Below are 17,195 nucleotides of genomic sequence, written 5' to 3'. Positions count from 1 at the left end.
AAATAAATCAAATATTTTCAAACAGTACTTAAACTCGAGATTCAACTATTGTATTTCAAATAGTTACTAGCTATATCTCGTGAATCCTATATACTACTACTTACTACAATCCCTTATTAAAGTGTGTTTTTCTACCTATATCCAAATAAAACCCATAGCTTTCAGAGAAGCATAAGTTTTTCCACTCATTTGGAGTTGAATTTTGCTGGTGTTCCTCTTTCCCGAAGTAACATTATGACATCAGCTGGTAATTGTGATTAATGTTGCTGGCCCCCACTCTCAACGAGACACCCTCTGCGAAATGGCCAAAACATCTGCGGCCAACAATCCAATCTTCAGGCACATGTGAGGCGACTCCAGTTTATTGTATTTCGCATGTTATTCGCGCTGATTTTCCTTTTGTTTGCTTTTCTCTTTTTGTCAGGCCAGGCGGCTCATACATAAAATATGATTGCGTTTTCATTTGCATCTAGCAGATTGAGTTTCCTTTGAGGCGCGAATCCGTGAGTTTATGAGCTTGTCAATTGCCTTTTTATTTATTTATTTGCATATCATGGCCGGCGTGGAGTAGTGACCAATGATAAAAATAATAGTACGGCGACTGGAGACCCAGTACCTAGTGCCATTCAGATCAAAGCCAAAACCGAATGCTCACCTGGCCTCAACTGGCCTCACCTTCACCATTTCGATGTAATTAAGAACATGTTAGTTGTAAAGAGGAGGTTGTGTCCCTGCTGCTGCTGCTGTTGGCCCCACCTTATATGGCTGTCGATGTTGTTGTCCCTAAGGCACCGAAATGCCCCCAAAAGCCCCCAATCTTAACTGGACTCCTCCTTAAAATCCGACTCGTGTCTCGTTGCGTTTGCAAATTTGTGGCGGCCGTGTGAAGTCAAGAGGGCGAGCCAAAGTCAATTGCATTCTTAACCCTTTTTGAAGCTGATCGGGGACTGGCGGACAATCGAGGCAACAACAAATAACAGTACAACTCTAATTAAAAATTAACACACTTCTTCGGTGGGAAGAGGAAATCGAGCCCGAAGACGAGGCGGCTGAAGGTGGAGCCTGCCACAAACATTCGTTTAATCAGACGAAAATCAAGTCTATTATGTGGAAAGGCCTTTTGGCCAAATCCGCCCGATTGGCTGTATCTGCATGAAAAACGTATAAACAGCGTCTCATTTGAAGTCATCATTAAAAACGACGACGACGAGGACTGTGGTGCCTGCTCTCTGGATCCTCGACCCCTCGATTCCCCGATCATTCGATCCGCAATCCTCCACTCGGAATCCGCAATCCTCTCTTGGAGGCGCACACTTGAGGCCATGTAATCAACGTTTGCTTACTTCATTTAGCGCGCGGCGAAAAGAAAAGCGAAACATGCATACAATCAGCGAGGCTTGCAACTCCGCAAACTGAAAACTGAAAACTGGCACTGGACATCGGACGGAGGACGGAGGACGGAGGACGTCGGACATCGGGGAATGCAGATGGAGCTGCTTAAGCTGGACTTTAGCTCCAGGGCGATTGCACAGGGAGAAAAGATGGAGTTGGTTCTTTGATTCACATCTTGACATATATTTATAACATATATCAAATGTATAAACCAGTTGATATTCAACATAGCGTTTTCCTCAGTGCACCGACTCTTTTGGAAACTGTGGCTGTAGCCTCTGCGGCCTTTACTTGTTGGCAATGATGTATTTTTGATTTCGTATCTTATATTACCAACAACAAGCGCTTCAGCAGCAGCAGCAACAACAGAAACAACAGCAACATCACCGGCAAATGCCAAGTGTGAGGCTCCAAGTGGAGAATAAAGCCGAGACCACGACCAAATCCAACTCCAAATCCCATCCAGCTCCAGGTGGATCGCCAAGGGTGAAGAGAGAGAGAGGGGGAAAAAGTTGATTTCAGAATTTTTATTTTTTGATTGTGATGATTGTGCATTGAAATTTGATACATTTCAGCCTGGTCGGGGGGATGTTGTTGCTGTTCTTTTTCTTGTTGCTGTTGCATGCAAAAATGTTGGCTAGTCGACAAGGCATTGGCATTGGCATGGCCAGGAACTACTAACAACATTAATAAGATTGGCATCTGCTGCTCGCAGCTCAAATGTAATTTCTCATCAACCAAAGTGGGCTGACTATGGAACTTAGCAACGGGGTGTGGTCGTGTCCCCATCTCCGTCTCCATATCCAACCGAAACTCCTCTCCATTTGCCATCTTGGCTCAACGATTGCATTCTGCCCATAAAGATAACTTTTTGGCGCGCTGGTGGTGGTGTCGAGTTTTGTGGTAGCTGGTTAGGCTTGTTAGTTGCCATTGATAAGCCAACTGATTGGGGGAAACTCGAAGAAGTCAAATGGGCAGTGGATTTGATGCTGAAGTTGATCGGGGCAATGGAAAATCGTGTGACTAAAACATACGCTTGCCAAAAATAGCTCCCAGTCATATAATATATTTCTTGGTAAATATTAAAAAACTAGTCTTTCAAATAAAATTGTGTTGCATTTAAATTAATGCATTAGGAGAGCCAGTAAGCTGATAATAACTAACCTTAAAACAGCCATGAGCTGCCGACTGGTTTAGTTTTATGTGAAAATTATTTACCTAATTAAAGATAACTAATCCGTAATTATCATTACATTCCGCTTACAAATGCTAACGGCTCAATTATATTGAAAATGATCAATGAAATAGTTTCAGTAAACAAACAAGAATATAAAATGTTTATTTCCCAAGTCAGGTTGATAATTTGCTTATTGTGCTTGAACAGTAAAGCTTTGGACTTCTAAATAAATCAAAATGAGTTTAAATGAATTTTCTGAATATAGAGTATTTAGTTACATTTTTTTTTATCTCCAATTACTTTTATTTTTCCATGTCAACACCAAAGAAGCTCTAGCAAACCATAAATCTTGGCTTGAAGAAATGCAGTATCTTGGGGGTATAAAAACGCAAAGTCTCTTCCAAAAATATCGTCTATCTTTTAAAGGTCTTGACTTAGAAAATGTTTAAGCCCTCAGCTGCTTATGTTAATGCCTCCTCCCAATTCCCTCGGGGAAGCCTCTTCCTCACATTTTCCACAAAAAATAAAAAAACACGTGTAGAATGCCATGCGATATGGGTTTTTTGGAATATGGATGGTCGGATGGACACAATGCGTTTGAACAATATTTTCAACACAATATGAAAGAGGGGAATAAATCAAATTGATTAAATTTGAACAACGAACAATCTGAGGCTCCAGGGCGAACAAAAGACGAGCCAAGAAATAACCCACAGGCTCATTTAAATAATAAACCACTAAAATCGTAGAGAAGACAACGAATACGAATTCGAATTTAAATAAAAAACCGTTCACAGCCTCCGCGAACAAAACCGAAAAGTAAACCATTAAAAATTACTACTAATGTGCACCTTACACAAAAAGCGAAAGAAAGATCCCATTGGGGATCACCGGCACCGACTCTTTCAGCGGAGACAAAGGCCACAAAAGTCACGAATCTGGGCTCCCCAGATAATGCCCAATATCGGAGTAAGTCGACCCACTGCGGCGACACTGGATTCCAAACAAACGAGCACCGATTCATCTTCGGAGAACCTCTTTGGTGAGCCGCCATGGAGTTCTGCACTGGGAATAAAGTTTAGCTGCACAATGTAACTTCCAATATTCAAGACACGATATTTTGATATGTAATATTTACGGAATTAAGGAAGTTAAGGAGGCAACTTAAATATGTAGTATGATCATTTCATTAATAAAGCAATGAATAAAAACCCAGATATTTCTTAGAGTGCAACTGCTGCCCCAATCCTCGAGAAAAACTACGAAGAATAAATTGCGCAGGGAGATTGGTTGTAGTGGTGGGGAAAAACTAAAACCACTTAACTTAATTTTTTTTTTTTTTTTTTTTTGGATATATTAATTTAAAACTGTCCTTCGCGGACAATCATTAAATTTGATGACTAAACTTAACGGTAGAGAATTAATTGATTACATAAATTGTTGCGAAACTATACAATAACTGTCGATATTGTATGTATGAAGTATATAATAATGTATGTGTATAATTTAATTTAATTTGCGTGTCTAATCCCAGAGAGGTCCAAAGGGTGTGATCGGTGCAGCCTCCTGGTGCGTTGACTGGTGTCCATCAGGTCTTGTGCCAGGTTGTTTGGGTGGTCTTGAAGCCTCTGCATGTACTGCCTGCTGCTTTTCTTAATCTCATCCTTCACCCAGGGGAAGCTGAGGACCTCGTGTATAGTGGCATTATCGTGGAAAGGGTGAGCGTTTGTGACTGTGCGGAGCGTTTTGTTTTCGAATGTCTGACTTAACTTAATGAGCATCAAATATCTGACTTGTCCGTATCTGCAGAGCCATATCGTTTTGGCCGCAATTCTCGATACAAATCTATTATTTAAGACTGGCTGGTGCGATGGTGCTGCTGTTGCGGCCGCACTAACATTTCAATTAATAAACCGAAGCGAACCGAACTGCCCGCTGCCGGCACGCATAAGTAACGCCCGGAGAACTCCCACTCCGAGGAACTCCCGGAGAACTCGGAACTCCCAGCTCACCTTTTCCAGCAGTCGGAACAATAGCTAAGTATAATCACTTTGTTTGCACCTTTGGGAATAGCAAGTGACAGACGTTGGAAGTGGATGTGCATGTGGATGTGGGTTATGTGGCGCTGGGTAGTGGGTGGTTCTGAAATAGTTGTCAGATAATGGCAACGAATCGGGCAGATCCGGGGGTCGCAGTTGCACACGCCACGTGCAGCAAGTTGGAACTCGCCACTGGCGTTGCATTTATGAAAATGAGCTTGTGTCCCGGACGGCGGGGCAATTTGTAAACGAGACAATTGACCAAATGCACGTTGTGACTCTTTTTCCTCCACCGATGTGTGCCCATTCCGACTTGATTGCCGGGCCAGAATGGACAAAGGACCAAGTGTAACAGGTGACACACTGTCATCATTGTGGTCGTAAAGAAAACAGCTCTTATGCGGATCCTCAGATTTAATTCCTATTTGCAAACATTAAACAATTGAATAATTTATTAAATTAGAAATTAAATTCAGGAACTTAGTTATTTTTGGTGTTATGTGGTGCCTGGCTATGCATTACAAATAGTTACTTGATTTTAAGTTAAATTAATTTTATTAAATCTTATTACTGATTGTTTAGAAATCTATTTAATACGATTTTACCTGCAGCCACCTGAGCTCCCTTTCGCCATTTCCGTTGACAGCGATCTCCCATTTCGGGCTGTAATCCACTTCGATTATCACCCACTAGAATGGCCTCCTCGTCGAATGACTAAAACAATGGCAAAAATGCTGCACTGGGCACCAAAAACTGCAACTGAAAGTCATCCAAACCGGCTAACAACCAGGCGAACTGTATGCCCATTTAGAGCGACTTTCGGGGCGACCTGCCACCGGAGGTCCTGCTCCTGCCACGCGGCTCAAAGACAAAAGCCGAAAGCCAAAAGCGACCGACAATTGGCCAATGGCAAACAAAATGTGGCGATCCACAGCGATGGCGGTAAAAGCCAGAAACAACATCCACGGCGAGTGGTGGTAATAAAAGTGAAATTAACAATCAACGGACGCTTTACGGTTGACATTTCACATGACAGGCTAGTAATGTGATTTAGCAGGATAAAGGACAGGGGATTGGAATGGTTTCTCTCTGCAAAAGGAGTGCCGCCCAATGGACTGCAGCAAAACCGAACAAAAAATGCAATAGCAAAACAATAATTGCCTTTTTGTTGTCTGCACACGAAACGGTCTGATTTTGTTATTTGGTTTCCATTTTTTCAGCTGGCGAACAGTGAAGAGAAAGTTAATTAAAATAATGAAAAATTTCGTTGACAAATGTCTCGCCTGTCGGATTGTCACATTGCATACTTAATAGATACTAATAATAGAGTTTTAATTAAATAGATTATGTGTGTGGGCTTCGTGTGAGTGTGTGCGTTTGCAGTTGTGCATTTGGCATTTCGCATTCTGCACTTTGGCTTTCTGCAACATTTGCATATTTGCGTGTTTCCGCTCGGCGCCTTGGGATCTCTCGATGGCATTTTGTAATAAGCAAATTGATTTAAAATTGTCAGTGTGGCTCAGTCGTGGTCCGGCCAAATTAGATTCCACCCTGCGGAGGTGGCTCGGCTCGATAAATATTAGATGATGTGGGTGGCCCAGTCGGAGTTGGGATCTTGGGCTTTCGGGCCATTATGCAGGATGGTGGCCCACATTCGTAATGGCATTTGAATACTTAGTCAATAATGAAATGCCAATGATTTGTTGAGCTCGGTGCATGAGTTCAATTGGGGTTCAGAGTGAATTTAAAATGGATTTAAGTAGGAGTTTAATTTTCTTTTTCTTCAATTTAAACAATAACCCGGATAACGTCAGTATGATAGTATGGGGATCTTAACTAAGGGTTCTGACACTATGCAATTATTAAACAGACTTACCAATCAATTTACCAATCCACCGCCAGTGTCCCAAAGATATCCACCGTTATCCTTCGTCCTTTGTATCAGTTTAGTATCAACTAGGAACCATTAAGTGCGTTAAGTGAGTCTTGCTTTTGTCCATTTCACTCCACCATCACATGCTGTTTGTCAACAAGGATTTTGCGCGGAATTTCCTTGAATTGCGCCACTGTAAACTGACAGTTCTGGCTGTCAAAATTGGCCACTGAGAGCGCCGTTTGGGGCCAAAACATAAACATGTCACGCCAGAGAGAGTAAGGGAGAGGATGTGCCGAAAGAGTCCTTGGGAGAGTGACAGCGCGAAGGAGTAAGTCACGCACACCTACACACAGAGAGATTCAGAGAGAGAGCGAGCGAGCGAGCGAGCAACTAAAACACTGTGGGAATTTCCAAGGGGGGATACGGGATTTTCCGGGGGGTCTACGGGATAACGTCTACGTCTAACGGTGCTCCCACTTTCCTCCGCTGGCGGGTTTTTCCTCTAGCACTTTCTAGTGGGGATTACGGAGCAACTGCCATTGTCCAATGCTCCGTGCCGAGCTATGGCCTATGGTTATCCCGATTCTAGTGGCATCCAGGAGCGAGATGCACCGACAACGTGGCGGCGACAACGACAACAAACACGTCTAACATGGCGACGCGATGTCCTTTCTCCATATCCCTCACACACACACAAAATTTCTAATCTCGCGACTATTTCGATTTTTCACCTTCTAGTCGCTGCTTTCACCGCACTTTCTTATTCGAGCAACTTATGTTTTGAGCCGCAAGTGAGTTTGCATTTTTGTAAATTTTATATTTATCTGAATTTTGTATTATTATTTTTTTACGTTTATTGGGAACAACAAAAGCCTGGCCAAGAGCCCACTCGCGTCGCGTCGCGTTGCGTTGCGTTTGTCAAAGAGAGCGACAAAAGCCAAAATCTCACAGCGTCCCCACAGCGAAACCCAAACCAAAATCAAGGACCAAAAACGTTGCCGCCATCGAACCACGCACACACATACACTCGCACAGCGAAAGCATTTCTAAAAGTTCGGCCAAAGAAAATGGGTGAAAAAAAGTACGTGGAACGTGGAAAAGTGAAGTGAGCATCAAAGCGCACGGGACAGAATAGTTTTCAACCCGACCGTCGTTGCACGGTGGGTTGTGTGCTGTGCTGTGCTGTGCTGCGCCCCACCCGGCACCTTCCCCCCCAAAGGACACCATACCCCATCCCAACCACCCAGCCACCGAAACCCATTGAGCCACTGAACCACACGGCCAAAACATTCTCTCCTCTGGCAGCGGCTGCTGCGTCTAAAACCGAAAACAATAAAAAGCTCCAAGTGGAGCTTGTCAATTTACAAAACGGACTTGGAAATGCTCTTCCAAAATAAATATTGTCAAATATTAAAAAAAGGAACTCAAATTATTTTTCAACTTTAAAAACTCAGCTTAATGGATACAAATTTTTGTTATTAACATGTTCCATGTAGTAAATACTTGTTGAATATTATAAAATTTGTTTAAAGAAAAAGGTTAAAAAATATTTAAAAAATATTATTATTTTTATAAAAAATTTCGATTTTATATGAGTCTTATATTTTCCATCAAAAGAGGAAATACTCATCTATTTTATTCATGTTTTCCGAGATACCCCAAAAAGTAATAAAAACACTAGGAATACAATTGCAAAACATTTCCGTTTCCCCTTCAAATATTAATAGAATTCTCCCCTTTACCTATACGACGCACAATAAAACGTAATGCCAAATTTGCAACCCCGAGAGCGATAAGAAAACCCACGCACAGCGAAAACCCTTCGATGTGATAAGAAACCCCTGGCTTAAGGTACGTGCACAACAGATGGGATTTTTGCATTAATAAAATATTTATACAACTGAGCGTTGCCAATGCGCCCATCGATTGCCATATGCCCGGCTCGACTCGACTCGACTCGGAATCCTCTGGTGAAACCGGGGGGAAAAAAAGAGCCGTAGAAGAATGCTGGCAAAGCACGCGTTGACACTTTGCGCTCAACACTCGCATACGAACACACGGAATCGGAATAGCATATATGCAGGACTCTCCTCTCCGGAGAATTTGCTCCGGGCCCGTCATCAACGAATATCCTGCAGCCCCAAAAGCAGCATCAGCGCCAGCATCAGCATCCTCCCAAATTGGTGGAGTTGTTCATTGTAAACAAAGGATGTGCGAACTCTCTTTCGCTGTTTTTATTGCTTTTGCCTTTGCATTTGGCTGAGATGCTGCTGAGCGGAAGCTCCCAATTCTCACTGCGCAGACTTGGGAAAATCGAGAGGAAAGCTCGCGGAAAATCCAGTGGCAACTGGTAGTCCGCCTATCGATTTGACTCACAGCGCCAGCGCCGCAATTTTGACAGCTGTCAACGCGCCGAAGGACACTTTGGGCACACCGACCATGGAGCATCGAAAGCCGCCTCCTTTCAGGAAGAAGGTAAACAAATTGAAGCGCACACTGCAGGCACAATCATTTATCAAATGTCCATCGGCCGATAAGCAGGGGTTCCCCAGAGCTGGAACTGGAATAAGACGGGACCAGGAGCCAACTGGCCAGGGCAATTAAACAATGTCAGAAAGCATTTAGCCGGCAAATGAATGTCACCAGGCGGCCGAAGGATGAGCTAAACTACATGCGAATTAATGAGCTGGTCGTGTGGGTGCACTGAGAGAAATCAAGGGTGTACAAGTTCAGGGCAGTCATAAATCAGTCATTAAATAAATATATATAAATATAAATATATATATATTTAAAATTATCGTTTTCTATGATTTTATCAATTTTTCATAACTTTGCATGGAAAATAGGTTTTTATATCATTAACTTTTTTAATTCTGTAATTTTATTACATTTTATATTAATTTGCTCGTATTTTTTCGCAGTGCACTGAGGTCAATATGGAGAATCCGCTGCTTGTGCGATCCCTTGCCCGCTGTCAGTATGAATTTTTGATAATTTAATTAGAGTGCCGCTGCTCAGGAGAAATGGACGGATGGGCAGATGGTTGACGGTTGATGGTTCGGACCACTGGCAATTGCTTATAAAAATGCGGCTGACCACGGCCCAGCCCCTTTTTTCCGGCCCTCACGCACACCAGGCGTTACAAAGGGAATTTTCATAATTAAGCAATTACCCATTTTTTCGGTAACAATGTCGGCATAAGTTTTGGTCCTTCGAGCCGCGTGGGCGTTGCGGTCACTTAGCTGACCGCTTCTCCATTTGTTCTCGACTTCTCCTCCGTTGGGCGAATGTCATAACTTTTTTTGGGTCCCTTTCGCATCGGTTGGGCCAGCTAACGAAGACGAATTGGTTTTTTATTCAAATTTAATTTATGCCCTGCCCTATGCCTATTTTCGGGTCCCATTAAAATCGCCAAAAACAATTGAGACACGTGATTTTTGCGGCCTCCAATGTGTCTCCATGTGCTGTGCGTGCCTGCCTGTCATAACCAAGGCCAAAATGGGCGGGGGCATCATTGGGTCAGAGGGAGGCGTGGCAGAGTGGCAGGCTGATGTCAACTAAATATCATCACCTAAGCAGATGGCCAAGAGCTGATAGCCATGCTGGCTACATGGACACGGCGTTGGGGATATTTGTTAGGTGCAAAAAATGATGTTTCACTTGGTTCGGGGACAGGGCCACTTCGTCATAACGACATTGGGCATTCATATCTGTTAACTGATAGGGATCTCGAATAGCACAAGTGGGTGGGAGGAACTAGACAGGAAATTTGTGGGCTAAAGGCTAAAAGGTTGGGGCAATATGTATTTTAGTTTATACATTTGTATCACTACATAGAATTTAGTGAAAAAGATTTGGGAGAGAACTTTGCTTAAGTACAAGGTTGATAAATTATCACAATGTAATAAACCTGCAATGTTGTTCTTAAAGCTCTTAAATTAAATATCAAACTAAGGATGGTTTTAAGTCCTTAGCTTTATAAGTCATAAGGAAGAGCCACTTACTTATCAATATTAACCGACCGATCCATTTTATACTTTAATGTAATTACTTACCAACTGCTCATAATGATTTAAGAACCTTTATGACTTCACCCTCCATTAGTTATCATACGTTTGCTTTATTTAAATTTTAGTTTAGTTCAGAACTGATAAATTATTTGAATCTTCATAAATGGAATCGATTCATGCTACCTGTTATAAAACCGAGCTAATCTGAGCTGCTTATCACGTTCCCACGCGACGAGATCCACCTTCCGCCAAGTAGACAGCCACTTGTCCCTGTGATTTCATCATTCGCGACAGAACTGGGGCCTTCAGAGTTGGGGTTACACATGTGCATGTGCACTACGAAGAGTGGGTGGCTCCATTGTATAATTACCAAGCTAAACAATCAGTGCACATTCATGGCGCTGCTGTCGTCATTGACATAATGCGACAAGGCGACCCAACGTCATGGCTAGCTCGGTGATATCTCACAGATAGTGACTACCGATCCCAGACCAGTCCAAAGGCCCACCCCTCCCTGCCCCACCGCGCAGATAGATATTGTACAAATAGGTGGACGTGTCGTACACTGGCCTGACAAGATAACAAAATTAGTGCCTTCTAAACATTCCCCGCTCAGATATTGTGATAAAAATTTATAGAGAGTGCTTGTGGGAGAGTGTATATACATATATAGTAAACCGACCGAGATTTATTGCCCCGCAAATCTGTCAACGCACAGAGCCGTGGGGCAAACACGAAAATATTTGAGTTTGCCTTTTCGCCACAGAGACTGTGTCCTGATCTTGTCATTATATCTGGATATCTGGGTATCTGTTTTTAGGAGCACATATTTGCATAGTGCCAGAACAGTAGCGATAAAATGTTAACTCGCCGATTAGCGCTGCAGCCACGGGTAGCGGTAATGTATCTGTATCTGTATCTGAGAAACCAAGTATCCGGCTATTCGAGTATCTGCGTCCCAGAGTATCTGTAAGTGGGCAAACAATTGCAGTCCGTCTGCTTCTGCTGCTGTTTTTTTCTTTCTGCGCCGCTGCTGCTGCTGTTTTTGGTGATAAGATAGCCTTTCGCTGGAGCCGAAAATCATAAATTACAAATCATTACGCAGACGTCGGACTGACTACTGTCGGCATCTTCAGTAATAAGTGGACAACTGTGGACTCTCATAATGCAACGACGATTTTTGACATGTACATGAATTAGACGAGAGGACCCCAAATGAGTTCGGCGAGTCCGAGAACAAACAGGAACAGAAAATCCATGGGGAAGCCATAAAAAGGGTAGTATAACGATTAATTTTTTCCACGTTGACATTTTAGCTTAATTGCACTTCAATAATCCCGAAAAAATACGAAAAAAAGAGAGGGCTTAAACAAGAACAGATACAAGGCTAAAGCGAAATGGCAAAAATGCGTAAAAGGGCATGAAAAGCGGCAGCCGACAGAGCAGATACAATTTTAATCCCACGGACTTTTGCTGCATAAGCACTGGCCGAGAAAAAATCAGCAAAAAAAAAATAAAATAAAAAAGTATCTTGAGGGCTTACCAAAGAGGGGGGAGTGCAGGGAATCCGAGTCCGAATCCGAAGCACGTTGTCAGCAGAAGCTGAAGCAGAATCAAGCCGAGTTGCAAGTGGGCTGTGACCCCAAAAGCGGCCAACAGCAGTACCGCTAACAAAGTTGACAAGAAGTAAAATGTCCGACGGACTAATTGGCTTAAACGCTGGCAAAATTTATTTAAGCACATTAGTGGGATTTGGTTTTTGCCATCGCCAACGTTTGCTTGTATCCGTACATGTTGTTTGTTTCTGTGTATCTTTCGGTCTGTGCATGAGTGTTGTCCCGCCTTTGGTTCCTTCCACATGACAATAAGTAGATTGACTAAAACTGATTTAAGCACTTTCCGTTGTTTTGTGGGGTTCATTAGTAAGAGAAAAGGTGCAACATTAACTTGTCAGAATTATTTTTAGGGTTAAAAACATCACAAAGAAATTTTATTCATTAATTATACAATTTGCAATTAATATATTTTTAATGTAGTAAAATAGACCAAAAATATCTTTTATGTACTGCGCAGTATAAGAAGAATCTGTGATTTATAAGACCTTCCGAAAAAGAGAAAAATCCCCATTGAATCGGCCGATCCATTTTAATTAACCCCAAAGCAATTGTCACTTTTGCTGTGAATCTGGGCAAGGCATAAATCATTCAGCCCAAGAACCCCCAACCAAATTTTGAAGCCATTAAGCCCCAGACCCTTAACCCTCAACCCCCAACTTCTCGTCTCTATTTTCCCCTCTTACGCAACTTTTGTCACATGCACAAAATATGCGGATCTTACCTTTTTATTTAATTAGCTAATTTCGAGTGACCCCAGTAATTGGTGGGGATATAAATAATTAAAGCGGCTGATGGGGAGTGCAAAGTGCAAATGTATCTCACGGATACGCAGCTGAGCTCGATACATTTTTAATAAAGTCGAGAGGAGCGAGCGTTCTTAAATTATTCAAAATGCTTCGCTGGTACCTTCATCGTTCCCTGGTTTTTAGAAATGTCGTTTCCAATTTTACTCCAGCATCCCCACAAAATGGATCTCCCCTTCGCCCAAAAGTATTTTGATCTATTACCAGGATACCCCAAAAAACGGAAAAAACAACAAACCAAATCGTCGCATTCATACAATAGAAATTAAATATACAAAAACAACAACAAATTTCTCACGCTGCTCGGATGCGAAGATTTAAAGATTTGAGTTTCGATTCCGATTTCGAATACGAATCCATCTTTGAGTCTATCTATGTGGCTCGACCCCAAAGTCACTTTCTCCCGTTGTCTCTGTGTGTATACATTTCACACCCTCAAAAATAGAAATTATCTTTGTGCATTTACGCAAGTTTTTAATGCTATTAGTTCCATCTTAACATCTCGGGTCTTTTCAGATACCATCCTCCATCCACCATATCCATCCCATTCCATGCCATCCTGAATGCCATCCGAAGTGAACCAAATTGTCTGTTTCTGTTACCGTATCTATATCTCTGGATACATCTCCGCTCTGTGTGTCCTGTGTGCCTTTTATTTCAATTCTATTTTCTATACACTCGCTCGCTGCGTTGCACTCAACAAGAGCGCTGGTCTGGACGCAATTTTGTTGGCAATAAATCACCCAAAGTCGACATTAAATCTTTTTTCCCTTCTTTCATTCTTTTCTTCTCGGTTTTCCTCCTTGGCATTTGCTTTCCCTACTTTGCGTTTGACTTTCACACAAACAGAGCTCATTGCACATGTCTCGGGGATTACGATTGGACCAAATCAGGGTAGCAGTGTCCTTTCGATTTGTTCCTTTTTTGTTTGGTTACACTGAGCGAGAAACAGCTGAAGTTAATAGGACATCCTTCTGTGATATTAATTGCATAAACAATATTAATCTTTTAAAGTATTTTATGTTTATTTTAAGACAGCTTCTGTGTCAAGTTGCTTTTAACTACAAACATAATACTTCAATAAAACATACATTATTCATAACCATTAGTCTTGGCTGTACCTCAGTGTTGGCAACAAAGAAAATGGAAACAAAACTTAAATTGAATTTGGGAATTGTGAAAAATTTAAATTTGAATGGCTGCTGCTGGCATTCAGCTAGCTGATTAACAATTTCGAGTAGGCCGCTGAATCTGAATCGGAGTCCGCATCCACATCCGTATCCGAAACCGAATCCGCTCGGCCTGGCCTGGCCAGGCAGAAAATGAAACATTTCCGCAGCACATTAGCACTTGCCGAACAATGGACCAGTACCAAGTGCCCAAGTGGCATCCATCAGATATCCGGAGCAGTGAGCTCGGCGCAGGGGCTGTCACAGATCTGTCAGCCCGGCGAGACTGTGAACAATCGCAGGAAGTTCGAACAAAAACAGCCTCAGAAAACAGCTTTGCAGGCGACCCGCTCTTCCTGCATTTCAATTGACGAACAAACAACAAACAATTTCGCGCTTGGAAAAACAAATGGAAGGCAGCCAAAAGAGCAAACTCAACATGCGTTCAACTAATAATTGTCAAAAAGTCAAAGTTAATTTCGAATTCTACGGCTGCAGCGGCAGGAGCAACATAGTGTTGGCAAGCTGGCTAGTTTCTAGCTGTTTGCTGGATAATTACTGTAGGAGATATCATTTTAAGGATTTCTTCTTCTCACTTAATTAATGAATTATTGAGTTTCTTCAAGTAGGGAATGATATGCTTAACATTTATTTCAATATTTCATGTTTAGCTTTTTTTCCAGGTTTTAAGTATATCCTTAATGGATTTATGTCACCTTAGTATTGGCTGAATCCACCAACTCTGCGTCACCAGAATTCAGGACCCGAGTGGAAGGGTAAGCGCAGGATAAACCTGAAATTTGTGACGAGTTAGGCTGCTCAATGTCAACCACCAACTGCAGGGTATCCCTTTCAATATCCTTGTACTTTTTGGTGTCGACCAGCGATCTCAATCAAATGTGTTTTGTTGTACATTGACATTCATGCGCTTTGCTGCTTGTCTGCCAACAATTAGCACGCTATTCATCACGTCACTTCTGCCGCTGCCTTTTGGCTTTTCGACTTTCCGGGGAGGCTTGACTCGAGTAGGGTCAAAGATCCGCAGCAAATCCGCCATCGCATCCGCAACCGCATCCGCAGCTGCAGCAGCGGATAATGCGGCTTCACATTTGCCAATCACAAACGTGTTGGGGAGCGGGTTGTATCTGAATCTATCTGGATGGGCGATTTACATAATTAATGCTAATACCACTCTCAGGATCTTGACTAATTTGTCTGTCAATGTCCCAGAGTGATCTTCTTGATTCGTATGCATACCTAATCACGGGGTTAAAGTCAATAACCCAAATCGAAATCGACCCAATCCAGACTAAATTTAATACGTTAGCTCATTTGACCGCATCGGTCTGGAAACTCATTGGCATTTAAAAGTCAAATTCGGTGGTCGCTGTGATTTCGTCTATTTTATTGTCCTACAACGGCCGAGAATCCCATGAACTTTATTTGATTATTCACTCAGAGGGAATTCGTTACGGATGATGATAATGACCTTTGTTTGGCCAAAATTCAGAGGGTCACATACTTGCTGGCTATAAAATCAAAGATGACTTATATTTTTTTTAAATAATATATTAGAAAACCAAAAAGTCACTAAATATGAACTCACATCCTTTAGATTTCAGTTTAGTCCTAAATGAAATTAATATTTTATTTAAGTTTTAAGTTCATATTCTATATTATATTTCACTTTATAAACCCGCAAGGCTCTACTTAATATGTTGTCGCGATATGCGTACCACATGTTTGCCTTTCTCTAGTTTCTTAATTTTAATTAAAATATTTAATTTTTGGCTATCTTGCAATTTAGTTTTTGCACAAAAAAACGGTTTGTAAACATATGCTTATGTTAAGCTATTATGAAATAGCTTAGATCGGCATTTTGTGTTTCTTGGTGCTTTCGGATTAATTTACCAGAATCGACAAAAACATTTTAGCTTAGTTTTTGAACTTTGCAGCTTCATTTAAATTTTTGATTGGCTTACCTGCCGCCAAAAAAGTATATACGTATATAAATATATATATATGTATATACATAAAGCCATATTATAAGGCGCCGAGAGCTCGTTTTGCCCAGAAGTTCCGAAAGATCCGTGTGGACCCGGCTAATGAGCAAATGGCGTTCATTGATCGCTTTAAATTAATCTTTTTTTAATTTTTTGGGGGTTACAGATTAGACGCTGTCGAAGCAAAAGTTCAGCGCAGTTCAGTCGACCGCAGCAACGTAATTAATATGCAAATTATAATCCAGTCGACTCAATTCCCAATCGGCTTCTCACACACAAAGCAGCGGCCCAAACCAAAAAGTTCAAGATGAAGATGGACATGGTCCATCCAAATGCGGTTAAGATCCGAATATGCCCCAAACCCCGACAGCTCCGCGACTTTGCACGTGTTATCGGCCGCGGTCCAAAAATGTTTGAAATAACTAATTGCCAACTCTCTCAGGTAGCCAAAAAAAAAAAAAAATAACCGCACGATGCTCGATATGTGCAATCAAATTTGATTTAGCCGCCTCGACCGATATTTATTTATGGCCACATACTTGGCTTTGAATTTCAGCTGGCGCAGCGTCGAGGCCCATAAATCTGTATGGTGGGTGCACTGAGAAAAAGTGGGTCAAAAAGCGGGGCGATTTCAGTAGGTCACCGCCAATTATCTTAATCCTAGTTTAAGGCACCCTAAGTCCAAATTAAAAAGGCATTTTACATATCTAAGCTATGCAACTGATTGATAATGGCATATTATTATCTGTAAGATACTTTTCTCTCAGTTTAAGGTATCTTAAGCCCAAATTAAACTGGCATTTTACATATCAAAGCTATGCAAGTAAATCAATGAGTAAATAAAATGATGATGACGTACTATTACCTTTGAGATACTTTTCTCGCAGTTTTGTTTGACTGCTTCGGAGGTGGATATCCGCCGCCATCGGTGCCGTAAATAAGTCTGATGGCTGCACTTTTTGGCATGTCGGCAGGCCCATTGCGGAACGCCCCGCATTTGCGCTAATGAAAATGGATCTGCCTGCACGGGCCGCCGCTCAATTGAGTGTGCCTGAATTTATGCTGTGGCGACAGGTGCCCCCGATGCCCAATCCCCAAATATCCTGCACC

At 42.0% G+C, this 17,195-nt stretch overlaps 1 protein-coding gene across 2 annotated transcripts; it reads right to left on the bottom strand.

The window, feature by feature from the left end:
• Positions 1–4,410: 4,410 nt before the first annotated feature.
• Positions 4,411–5,468, bottom strand: LOC116801561. Of its 2 annotated transcripts, XR_004362088.1 has the most exons (3): positions 5,385–5,468; positions 5,214–5,322; positions 4,411–5,029 (listed from the first exon to the last, which is right to left on the bottom strand). XR_004362088.1 is itself a non-coding variant. In XM_032721943.1 (2 exons), exons 1-2 carry the CDS (start codon positions 5,263–5,265, stop codon positions 4,578–4,580), a joined length of 504 nt encoding a protein of 167 aa, XP_032577834.1. In that variant the 5' UTR covers positions 5,266–5,457; the 3' UTR covers positions 4,411–4,577. The 2 variants fall into 2 exon arrangements, 1 of the variants encoding a protein (XP_032577834.1); XM_032721943.1 differs by having other exon boundaries at positions 5,214–5,457.
• Between the last annotated feature and the right edge of the window lie 11,727 nt (positions 5,469–17,195).

Source organism: Drosophila sechellia, chromosome 3R (assembly GCF_004382195.2).
Source record: "Drosophila sechellia strain sech25 chromosome 3R, ASM438219v1, whole genome shotgun sequence".
In the NCBI taxonomy this organism is placed as follows: Eukaryota; Metazoa; Arthropoda; class Insecta; order Diptera; family Drosophilidae; genus Drosophila; species Drosophila sechellia.
The sequence above is the reverse complement of the archived record's forward strand: the minus strand, read 5'-3'. Positions and strand labels throughout refer to the sequence as shown.